At 44.9% G+C, this 12,574-nt stretch overlaps 1 protein-coding gene across 1 annotated transcript; it reads right to left on the reverse strand.

Moving 5' to 3' along the window:
* Positions 1-11,212: 11,212 nt before the first annotated feature.
* LOC100352682 (non-histone chromosomal protein HMG-14) lies at positions 11,213-12,310 on the reverse strand. Its single transcript, XM_051857503.3, has one exon. It carries the CDS (start codon positions 12,308-12,310, stop codon positions 12,005-12,007), a length of 306 nt encoding a protein of 101 aa, XP_051713463.2. The 3' UTR covers positions 11,213-12,004.
* Positions 12,311-12,574: the final 264 nt, after the last annotated feature.

Consider the following 12,574-nt stretch of genomic DNA (forward strand, 5'->3'; position numbering starts at 1 on the left):
CAATATAATCAACAGGAGCTGGCACTCTGGCATAGTGGGCTAAGCCTCTGCCTGCAGCGCCGGCATCCTATATAGGCACCGGCATCCCATATAGATGCTAGTTCTAGTCTCAGCTGCTCCACTACCGATCCAGCTCTCTGCTGTGGCCTCGGAAAGCAGTGGAGGATGGCCTAAGTGCTTGGGCCCCTGCACCTGTGTGGGAGACCAGGAGGAAGCTCCTGGCTCCTGGTTTTGGCGAAGCTCCAGCCGTCGCAGCCATTTGGGGAGTTAACCAGTGGATGGAAGACCTCTCTCTCTCTTTCTCTCTGCCTCTGCCTCTCTGTAACTCTGCCTTTCAAATAAATAAACAAATCTTTAAAAAAAGACAACAAACATATCCACCACTTCTGAAAGGGCCCTCGTGACTCTTTGTCAATTCAGCTTTACCTTTCTCGTCCCATTCTGTCCCTAGCAATTGCCGATTCGCTTTTGATCATCATGGATATTTATGTTTTCTAGAACTTTTTTATAGAGGGAATCAAAATGTATGTTCTCTTTATTGTCTGCCTCCTTTTGCCTTGTGTGATTATTAGGAATTTACCTCTGTTGCCACTGTATTATTTAATTCCTTTCTAGTGTTGAGTATTGTCCTCTTGTGAGAAAACACCACAATTTGTTTCTCTAATCATTTGCTCATGCGCACTTGAGTTTTTGTTTTACAAATAAGTTATTTTTATATTACAAATAAAGCTATCATGAACATTTTGCGTAAAAATAATTTTGTATGTACATGCTTTCATCTTCTTCTTTTTTTTTTTCTTTTGATGAATACCTAAAAGTATTTGCCAGGCTAGACAGTGACCTACCAAAAATGTCCAAGTACAAATCCCCAGAACCTGTGACTATGTTACCTTGTATAGCAAAACATGCCTGCAGATGCGAGAAGGGAGACGATCCTGGTTTTCCATGGGCCTTAGTAAGAGGGAGACACTGGAGTCAGAGTCAGACAGCAGGTGAAGTGACAATGGAGCAGTAAGAGGGACTGGAAAACATGACGCTCTGGGATCATGGACTAAAGAGAATGGGCAGCCCCTAGAAACCAGAAGGCAAGGAAACCGATTCTCCCCTGGGGCCTCCAGCAGGAACCAACCCTGCGAACGTCCTAACTGTAGCTCAGTGAGATCGACTTTGTTCTTGTGTTTCCAGAAATGTAAGATAATAAAGTGTTCTTTTAAACCGCTGAATTCATGGTGATGTTTTTGTAGCAGCCGTAAGTTTGCACTTTCCTAAAATTTTTTTTTTTTTTTTTGACAGGCAGAGTGGACAGTGAGAGAGAGACAGAAAGGTCTTCCCTTGCCGTTGGTTCACCCTCCAATAGCCGCTGCGGCCGGCGCGTTGCGGCTGGCGCACCGCGCTGATCCGATGGCAGGAGCCAGGTGCTTCTCCTGGTCTCCCATGGGGTGCAGGGCCCAAGCACTTGGGCCATCCTCCACTGCACTCCCTGGCCACAGCAGAGAGCTGGCCTGGAAGAGGGGCAACCAGAACAGAATCCGGCACCCCGACCGGGACTAGTACCCGGTGTGCTGGTGCCGCAAGGCAGAGGATTTGCCTAGTGAGCCGCGGCACTGGCTAAATTTGTACTTTCCTAATGAGTAATGATTCTAAGCATCTTGTCATGCCCTTATTTGCTGTCCACATTTCTTTGGTGAAGTATCTGCTTAAATCTTTTACTTGTTTTTAAAATTTGGGCTTTTTGTTTTTTATTAGTTAACTATATGGGCTCTTTATATACACTGGATACCAGTTATTTTAGGAATATCTTTTCTAAATATTTTCCCCAGTCCATACCAATATCTTTATATTGGGTGTTTTTTTTTTTTTTTTAAGATTTATTTATTTATTTGAGAGGTAGATTTACAGAGGGAGGGAAGAGACAGAGAGAAAATTCTTGCATCTGCTGGTTCACTCTCCAAATGGCTGCACTGAACAGGGCTGGGCAGATTCAAAGCCAGGAACCAGGAGCTTCTCCCAAGTCTCCCACACAGGTGCAGGGACCCAGAAGTGGAGTAGGCAGGACTAGAACTGGTGTCCATATCGAATGCTGGCACTGCAGGCGGAAGCTTTACCTGATACACTACAGTGCCAGCCCCAACAATATCTTTTGAAAAACACAAGTTTTTAACCTTCATGAAGTCCAATTTGTTAACTACAGTTGGAAGTTTCTGAAATGGCATTTGTGATCTCTTGTGATCCTCTCCCCTTGAGTGAGAGCTGGATGCAGTGATTTGTCTCTAATGAATAGCTTCTATCAAAAGAGACAGACTGTCCCTTCCAAGATTATACTACTGTGACTCCTGCTTGTAAAGTCTCTCTGACTCCTCTTTCATCCTTTCTCTGATGAAGTGAGCTGTCCTGTTGAGAGGCTTACAGAGCAAAACCAAGGTTGGTCTCTGGGCACAGTCAGCAAGAAAGCCCTTTTAACAACCCCTGAGACCTCAAGCCAATTGACAACCATGTGAGTGAACTTGAAAATGGTTCCTTGGGAGCAGGCACTGTGGTAGCAGGTAAAGCTGCCACCTGAAGTGCTGGCATCCCATATGGGTACCAATTCGAATCTCAGTTGCTCCACTTCCAATCCAGCTCTCTGCTGTGGCATGGGAAAGCAGTGGAAGATGGCCCAAGACCTTGGGCCCCTGCACTCAAGTGGAAGACCCTAAAGAAGCTCCAGGCTCCTGGCTTCGGATCGGCCCAAGTCCAGCTGTTGCAGCCATTTGGGGGAATGAACCAGCAGATGGAAAACCTCTCTCTCTCTCTGCCTCTGCCTCTCTGTAACTCTGCCTTTCAAAATAAATAATAATTTTTTTTTTAAAGAAACTGGTTCCTTAATCAGTCTTTGGATGAGAACACTGTCCCAGTCACAACTTTGTTGTAGCAGTTGAGAGACCTTGAAGCAGGGGACTTAGCTAAGTTATAACGGGATTCCTGACCCACAGGTAATAATTGGTTTAAGCCACAAAGATTCTAGGGAATTTGATGCACATCCGTAGATAATTAACAGAGTAGATTTTTTTCCATGCTGCTTGTGTTCTCTTTAAGAATTATTTTCCAAACTTGAAGTTGAAAGAGGGATGGGGGTACTGGTACTGTGGCATGGTGGGTTGGGTCTCCATCTGTGGCAATGGCATCCCAGGTGGACACTGGTTCAAGTTCCAGCAGCTCCACTTCCAATTCCGCTCCCTGTTGATGGCCTGGGAAGGCAGCAGAGAATGGCCCAAGTGCTTGGGCCCGTACACCCGCATGGGAGACTGGGAAGAAGCTCCTGGCTCCTTGCTTTGGTTCAGCCCAGCTCCACCCATTTTGGCCATTTGGAGAGTGAATGAGTTGATGGAAGACTTGTCTCTCTGTAACTCTGCCTTTCAAATAAATAAATTGGAAGGAAGGAAGGAAGGAAGGAGAGAGAGGATGACAACAGAGAAAGAGAGAATATGGAAAAATGACATTGATTGATTCTCAAATTTTACACCAGCCTTGGATTCCTGGGATAAACTGCTTTGTTCAGAAGATATTATTCTTCATATACATTATTGGACTTAGTTTGTTAAAATCTTATTAAGAAATGTTGCATCAGTGCCCATGAAGACTATTGGCATGCAGTCTTTAAAGTTTGTATTGATTGATTGATTCAAATCAAAGAAGAGAGACAGAGAAAGAGATCTTAATCTGTTGAATTCAGTGCTTTTGACTTTAGCCTGGCCCAGCTCCAGATGGTGTGGACATTTGGGGGTGTGAACAAGTGAGTGGAAAATCTCTCTGTCTCACTTTCAAATAAAATGAAAATAAATTAAAATTAGAGGGGAGCTTGGTAGGAGACCTGAATTGAGTTTTGGGCTCCTGCTGTTGCAGGCATTTGAGGAGTGGGCCAATGGATGGAATATATCTCTCTGTACCTCAAATAAAGTGAAATAAGCAAAAATTTTAAAATAAAAAGTATTTAAATTTTAAAAATTCCTTTAATAAATATAAAACCATTCATATCTATTTTTTTCTTCAGTCAGCTTTGGTAATTTGTCCATTTCATCTAAGATGTTGAATTTACTTATATGAAGTTGAATTTATGTATATGAAGTTGCTTATTTATATAAAGTTATCCTTTTAATGTTTATAGATTATAATAATGTACTTTTCCTCTTTTAGTATTTTTTTAACATTTATTTATTTATTTGAAAGGGAGTGAGAGAGAGAGAGAGAGACATCTCCTGTCTGCTGGTTCGGAACCCGGAACTCCATCTATGTCTACCATGTGCAAGCAGGGACTGATGGACTCGAACCATCATCTGCTGCCTCCCTGGTTGTTCATTAGCTGGAAGCTGGATCAGAAGCGGAGTATCGGGCCGGCGCCGTGGCTCAATAGGCTAATCCTCCACCTTGCGGCGCCGGCACACCGGGTTCTAGTCCCGGTTGGGGCGCCGGATTCTGTCCCAGTTGCCCCTCTTCCAGGCCAGCTCTCTGCTATGGCCCGGAAAGGCAGTGGAGGATGGCCCAGGTGCTTGGGCCCTGCACCCCATGGGAGACCAGGAAAAGCACCTGGATCCTGGCTCCTGCCATCGGATCAGCGCGGTGCGCCGGCTGCAGCGGCGGCCATTGGAGGGTGAACCAATGGCAAAGGAAGACCTTTCTCTCTCTGTCTCTCTCTCTCACTGTCCACTCTGCCTGTCAAAAAAAAAAAAAAAAAAAGGAGCAGAGTATCAGAACCACCCACTTCCATATGGGATGTCCGGCATCCCAAGCAGTAGCTTAACCAGCTCGCCACAACACCCACTGCTGTTCTTTCTTGATATGGGTCATTTGTTTCTTTTGTTCTATCAACCAGACTGTGCATTTGCTTTTTGTTTGTTTGTTTGTTTGTTGTTTTTTGTTTTTTTTGACAGGCAGAGTGGACAGTGAGAGAGAGAGACTGAGAGAAAGGTCTTCCTTTTGCCGTTGGTTCACCCTCCAATGGCCGCTGCGGCCGGCGCACTGTTCCGATGGCAGGAGCCAGGTACTTCTCCTGGTCTCCCATGGGGTGCAGGGCCCAAGCACTTGGACCATCCTCCACTGCCTTTCCGGGCCATAGCAGAGAGCTGGCCTGGAAGAGGGGCAACCGGGACAGAATCCGGCACCCCAACCGGGACTAGAACCCGGTGTGCCGGCGCTGCAAGGTGGAGGATTAGCCTAGTGAGCCGTGGCGCTGGCCAGACTGTGCATTTGTAAATTTTATGAATCTCTTCAGTTTGTTGTTGGCTTCAATGGTTTTCAATATTTCTTTGCTTTATTATTTGCTATGTCATTGATTTCTGTTCTTATATTTATCATTTCTTTTTATTTCTATAATTTCTTCCTTTTTTAAAAAATTATTTATTATTTGAAAGTCAGAGTTATAGAGATAAAGGGAGAGGCAGAGAGAAAGAAAGAGGTGGGGCAGGGAGAGCGAGAGGGAGAGAGAGAGAGAGATCTTCCATCCTCTGGCTTACTCCCCAGGTGGCCACCACAGCTGAGGCTGGGCCAGGCTGAAGCCAGGAGCCCAGAGCTTCCTCCAGGTCTCCCATTAGGGTAGCAGGAGCCCAAGCACCTGGGCCATCTTCCACTCTTTTTTTTTTTCCAGGCCATTAGCAGGGAGCTGGATCGGAAATGGAGCAGCTGGGATTTGAACTGGTGCCAATATGGGACGCCAGCACCACAGGCAGTGGCTTTACCTGCTATGCCACAGTGCCAGCCCCCTATTTCCACAATTTCTTAGATAGAATATTATTTTTTTTTGCTGACACACATGTAATTTATTGTTAAATAAATAGCTAAACCTTCAGTTTCAACAGTCTGTAGTTTCTGTTTCATCCTGTAAATTTTCAAAGCAGCAAAGCCAACAAGAATAAAATGAGGAACAATAAGACTCAAAGACAATACTTAGCAATACTACTAATTTCAATGATGTTAACATTTTAGTTACATGCCCTGTACCAATTAAGTTCTTTCAAATTCTGACCCAAGCATACAGACCCCTAGAACTACCTTAAAGTATACTTAGAAATCTGGAATCATGCAGAAAAGTACTAATATAACCCAGCCCACATTTGACAAGAGAAGGCATGGAAGTCTACAAGGTATACATGGATATAACACAGGAACAGTGAAAGAAAGCCAAGGCAAAACTGTCCAAATGAGAAAAATTCTGCTTATTGTGATTTCTGATAAACTTAACAATTATTTTCATAGATAATCTACACATACATAATTATCTTTCATTTTCATAGATTTCATTTCTTTTTTTTATTTTTTTAACTTTTATTTAATGAATATAAATTTCCAAAGTACAGAATATTGATTACAATGGCTTTCCCCCCATAACGTCCCTCCCACCCACAACCCTCCCCTTATCCAGTCCCTCTCCCCTTCCATTCATATCAAGATTCATTTTCGATTCTCTTTATATACAGAAGATCAGTTTAGCATACATTAAGTAAAGATTTCAACAGTTTGCTCCCACACAGAAACATAAAGTGAAAAATACTGTTTGAGTACTAGTTATAGCATTAAATCTCAATGTACAGCACACTAAGGACAAAGATCCTACATGAGGAGTAAGTGCACAGTGACTCCTGTTGTTGACTTAACAAATTGACACTCTTGTTTATGGCATCAGTAATCACCCTAGGTTTTTGTCATGAGCTGCCAAGGCTATGGAAGCCCCCTGAGTTCACTGACTCTGATCATTTTTAGACAAGGCCATGGTCAAAGTGGAAGTTCTCTCCTCCCTTCAGAGAAAGGTACCTCCTTCTTTGATGACCCATTCTTTCCATTGGGATCTCACTTGCGGAGATCTTTCATTTAGGTTTTTTTTTTTTCCCCCAGAGTGTCTTGGCTTTCCATGCCTGAAATACTCTCATGGGCATTTCAGCCGGATCTGCATGCCTTAAGGGCTGATTATGAGGCTAGAGTGCTGTTAGGACATTTGCCATTCTATGGGTCTGCTGTGTATCTCACTTCCCATGTTGGATCATTCTCTCCCTTTTTTATTCTATCAGCTAGTATTTGCAGACACTATTCTTGTTTATGTGATCCCTTTGGTTCTTAGTCCTATCGTTACGATCAATTGTGAACAGAAATTGATCACTGGGACTAGTGAGATGGCATTGGTACATGCCACCTCGATGGGATTGAATTCGAATCCCCTGGTATGTTTCTAACTCTACTGTTTGAGGTAAGTCAGCTTGAGCATGTCCCAAATTGCACATCTCTTTTAGGTCATTAATTTGGAATAATTTTTTTTATTTTTTATTTTTTATTTTTTGACAGGCAGAGTGGACAGTGAGAGAGAGAGAGAGAGAAAGGTCTTCCTTCTTGCCATTGGTTCACCCTCCAATGGCCGCCACGGCCAGTGTGCTGCGGCCGGCGCACCGCGCTGATCCGATGGCAGGAGCCAGGTGCTTCTCCTGGTCTCCCATGGGGTACAGGGCCCAAGCATTTGGGCCATCCTCCACTGCACTCCCTGGCCACAGCAGAGGGCTGGCCTGGAAGAGGGGCAACCGGGACAGAATCCGGCACCCCGACTGGGATTAGAACCCGGTGTGCCGGCGCCGCAAGGTGGAGGATTAGCCTAGTGAGCCGCGGCGCCGGCCGGAATAATTTTTTAAAAGATTTATTTACTTATTTGAAAGGCATGACTGACGCCGCGGCTCACTAGGCTAATCCTCCACCTAGCAGCGCCGGCACACCCGGTTCTAGTCTCAGTCTGGGCGCCGGATTCTGTCCCGGTTTCCCCTCTTCCGGGCCAGCTCTCTGCTGTGGCCTGGGAAGGCAGTGGAGTTTGGCCCAAGTCCTTGGGCCCTGCACCCCATGGGAGACCAGGAGAAGCACCTGGCTCCTGCCATCGGATCAGCGCGGTGCGCCAGCCTCAGCGCACAGGCCATGGCGGCCATTGGAGGGTGAACCAACGGCAAAGGAAGACCTTTCTCTTTGTCTCTCTCTCTCTCACTGTCCACTCTGCCTGTCAAAAAAAAAAATAATAATAATAAAAATTTGAAAAAAGAAAAAAGAAAAAAGAAAGGCAGGACCAGTGCCGCGGCTCACTAGGCTAATCCTCCGCCTGCGGCACCGGCACCCCGGGTTCTAGTCCCGGTTGGGGCGCCGGATTCTGTCCTGGTTGCTCCTTTTCCAGGCCAGCTCTCTGCTGTGGCCCTGGAGTGCAGTGGAGGATGGCCCAAGTGCTTGGGCCTTGCAGCCGCATGGGAGACCAGGAGGAAGCACCTGGCTCCTGGCTTCAGATCGGCACAGCACGCTGGCCGTACCAGCCATTTGGGGGGTGAACCAGCGGAAGGAAGACCTTTCTCTCTGTCTCTGTCTCTCTCTCACTGTCTAACTCTGCCTGTCAAAAAAAAAAAAAAAAAAAAAAAAAAAAAGAAAGGCAGAGTTACAGAGAGGGATAGGCAGAGGCAAGGAGAGAAATCTTCCATCTGCTGGTTCACTCCCCAAATGGCTGCAAAGGCTGGAGCTGGGCCAGTCCGAAGCCAAGAGCTTCTTCTGGGACTCCTACGTGAGTAGCAGGGGCCCAAACACTTGGGCAACCTTCTACTGCTTTTCCCAGTCCATTAGCAGGGAGCTGGATCAGAAGTGGAGCAGCCAGGACTGGAATTCACTATGCCAAACACCAGCCCCTCTCTTCATCATTTTTAAACTTCTTTTAGATTGAATACTTTTTATTATTCCTTTTTACCCTCAGTTGTTGGAGATATTAGCTATAACTCCATGTTTTGTATATTAGTGGTTGCTTTAGGGTTTCTTTTATACATGTTTTAAATTTTATTTTTTTAAGATTTATTTATTTATTTGCAAGTCAGAGTTACACACACAGAGAGAGAGAGAGAGAGAAAGAGAGAGAGAGAGGTCTTCCATCCGATGGTTCACTCTCCAATTGGTCACAACAGCTTGAGCTGCGCTGATCCAAAGCCAGGAGCTTCTTCCAGGTCTCCCACAAGGGTGCAGGGACCCCAGCACTTGGATCATCTTCCACTGCTTTCCCAGGCCATAGCAGAGAGCTGGACTGGAAGTGGAGCAGCCAGGTCTCGAACTGGCACCCATATGGGATGCCAGCGTTTCAGGCCAGGGCATTAAACCTGTGCCACAGCTCCAGCCCCTAAATTTTATTTTTAAATACTTTTATTGCATTTTATTGAAAGAGAGAGAGACAAACAGATGGAGAGAGAGCTGCCATCCACTGGTTCACACCCCAGATGTCACAACAACCAAGACTAGGCTAGGTCAAAACCAGGAGCCTAGAATTCAGTCTGGGTCACCTACACAGGTCACAGGAAGCCAAGTACTTGAACCATCATTGCTGCCTCCCAGGGTGCGCACCGGTAGGAAGTTGAATTGGAAATGGAGGAGCGGTGGACTCCAGGCACTCTGATATGGAATGCAGGCGTCCCAAGCACATATTCAACACTGCATCAAACACCCTCACTCTGAGTTGACTTTTGTACATGGTGGGAGATACGGTTTCATTCTCCTGCATGTTTCATCTCCTGCATGAAATCCAATTTTCCCCAGCATCATTTATTGAAAAGATTATTCTTTGCCTAGTGTATGTTTTTAGCACCTTTGTCAAAGATCAACTGACTGTAGGTGGGTTTACTTCAAGGATCTCTATTTCATTTCACTGGTCTATATATCCATTTTTATGCATCTATCTCACTTTTTTTTAAGATTTATTTAATTATTTGAAAGTCAGAGTTACACAGAGAGAGGCAGAGGCAGAGGTGGGAGGGGGTCTTTCCATCCACTGGTTCACTCCCAGATGGCTGCAATGGCCAGAGCTGTGCCGATCCAAAGCCAGGAGCCAGGAGCTTCCTCCGGGTCTCCCACAAGGGTGCAGGGGCCCAAGGAGTTGGGCCATCTTCCACTGCTTTCCCAGGCCATAGCAGAGAGCTGGATCAAAAGTGGAGCAGCCAGGCCTCAAACTGGTGCCCATATGGGATGCTGGTGCTTCAGGCCAGGGCATTAACCCGCTGTGCCACAGCGCTGGCCCCTATCTCACTGTTTTAATTACTGTGGCTTTGTAATTTTAAAGTCGGGTAGTATAATGCCTGTCTCCTGGTTCTTTTTTTTTTTTTCCCTGAGTATTGCTTTGTTGTTTGGGGTCATTTGTGGTGCCATATAAATCTTAGTAGTATTTTTTCTAGTTCTGTGAAAAATGTCATTTGTATTTTTACAAATCATATTTGTTTATTTAAGAGACAGAGAAAGTGTGACAGATGGAGAGAGAGAGCGAACGAGCGAGCTAGTTGTCATCTGCTGTATCACTACCCAAACGCCCACAACAGCAAGCAGCAGGGAAGGCCAAAGCTGGAGGTTGGGAGCTTAATCTATGCTTCTCACACAAATCAGGAACTGAACCACTTGAACCATCCCTGCCGCCTCCCAGGGTTCTCATTGTTAGGAAAGTGGACTCGGGAGCCAGAGCTGGGAATCCGGTGCAGACACTAATGTGGGGCGTGGTGCCCTAAGCAGCAACACAACACTAGGCAATTGCCCACCCTGTCACTGGCATCTTGATAGAGATTGCATCGAATCTGTAAATTGCTTTGGGTAATGTGGACATTTTTAACAATATTGATTTTTCCAATCCATGTACATAGAATATCTTCCAATTATTTTTATACTCCTCAATTTATTTTATCAATATTTTTATTGTAGAGATCTTTTGCCTTTTTACATTTATTACTAGGTATTTAATGAAGTTTTTGCAGCTATTGGATGTGGGATTGCTTCTTTGGTTTCTTTTTCCGATAATATACTGTAAGTGTTTAAAAATGCTACTTATCTTTATACACTGACTTTGTATCCTGCAAGTTTGCTGAATTTGCTTACGAGTTCTAATAGTTTCTTGATGGAGTCCTTGGGGTTTTCTGTATATAAGATCATCTTATCTGCAAACAGCAACAGTTTGGCTTGCTCCTCCCCAGTCTGGGTGCTCCTTATTTCTTTCTCTTGCCTAATTGGTGGCTGTAGCATTTTTATACATCAATAACAAACTCACTGAGAAAGAAATCATAAAACAGTCCAATTCGCAGTAGCTGTGAAAAATTAAAATACTGAGGCCATTGTTATAGCATGCTGGGTTAGGCTGCCACCTTCAATGCCGGGATCCCATATGGACGCCGATTCAAGACCTGGCTGCCTCACTTCCTTTTTTTTTTTTTTTTTTTTTTTTTTTTTTTTGTCCATAATTGAGATTTTATTGGTGTTGAGAATCAGCACACACATTTTAATTTGTACACAATTCTTAACATACGTACCAAAAATCTAAAAAGCCATGAATTGTCATTCTTTTTTTAAAAGTTATTCCAGTGACTTTCCAGCTTCAAATTTGGAGGCAACTCTTCCTTAAGAGGCTATCAAGTACAAGTATCTTCAAATGTTGCTGTTACATAAATCCCACCCATTCACAATATAATAGCATATACACGACACTCAAATTTTCAATCTTTCACGGCACATTAACAAAATCATTAGGAAAACTGGACTACCACAACCGAAGATGTTACAGAGTGCACATGGTTCTGACAGAACAAGGAGTGGTTTTCTGTAGGAAACAATTCTACAAAACACGGGAGAAGTAACTGAAAATATTCAAGACAGATTAAATGCACAATTGAGACTCCAAATTGCCATTTAGTATGTGTTGTACTGTAGGATATAAAAACCACCCCCACCTATGGAATGTTAAGCTGACACCCAAGACAGTCAAAGCCTCCCAGAATTCAATATGCCACTATTTTCTGGTTGTACCAAAAAATAAACAACCAGCAAATGATTTCACCTCTTAAAAAAATCATTTACACTTAAAAAATGGGATGAGGTGGGCTTCCCTCCTTCTTAAAAATGTTTCTAGAGCTACTAAAAAACTTGCATTTACAAAATAGTTGATAAAAATATTCCTCTGGATTGTACAAGAAGGGAGACAGGGACCACTGATAACACATGGTGTATGGTGTTAATCGGACTTGGCTTCTTTCTCTTCTGCTTCATCAGAGGCTGGACTCTCCTCGTTTTTCGTTTCTCCGTTTTCTGCAGGCAGGTCTTCTTTAGCTTCTTGGTTAGCCACCTCGGCCTGTTTTCCCTTTGCTCCTCTCTTCCCCTTTGCTTGCACTTTCTTGTCTGATGACTTATCCTTCCCGGCGGCCTTCTTGGGCTTCGCTTCCACCTTCGCAGGGGCTGGCTTCGCTGACAAGCGCGCGGACCTCCTCTTAGGCTCCTCCTTGGCCGCCCCCTCGGCAGAGCTGACCTTCCTCTTGGGCATCCTGGCAGCGCGGAGGGTGCGTGCCGGGTGGCTGCCTCACTTCCAACCCAGCTCCCTGCTAATGGCCTGAGAAAGCAGCAGTATATGGCCCAAGTGCTTGGGCCCCTGCACCCACATGAGAAACCTGGAAGAAACTCTAGGATCCCGGCTTCAGCATGGCCCAGCCCTGGCCATCTGGGGAGTGAACCAGTAGATAGAAGATATCTTTCCCTCTCTCTCCCCCTCTCCCCCTCCTCCCCCCCTCCTTCTCCCCCCTCCCCTCTT

This window comes from Oryctolagus cuniculus, chromosome 7, assembly GCF_051225735.1.
Source record: "Oryctolagus cuniculus isolate XC-2025 breed Fujian yellow rabbit chromosome 7, ASM5122573v1, whole genome shotgun sequence".
Taxonomy (NCBI): domain Eukaryota; kingdom Metazoa; phylum Chordata; class Mammalia; order Lagomorpha; family Leporidae; genus Oryctolagus; species Oryctolagus cuniculus.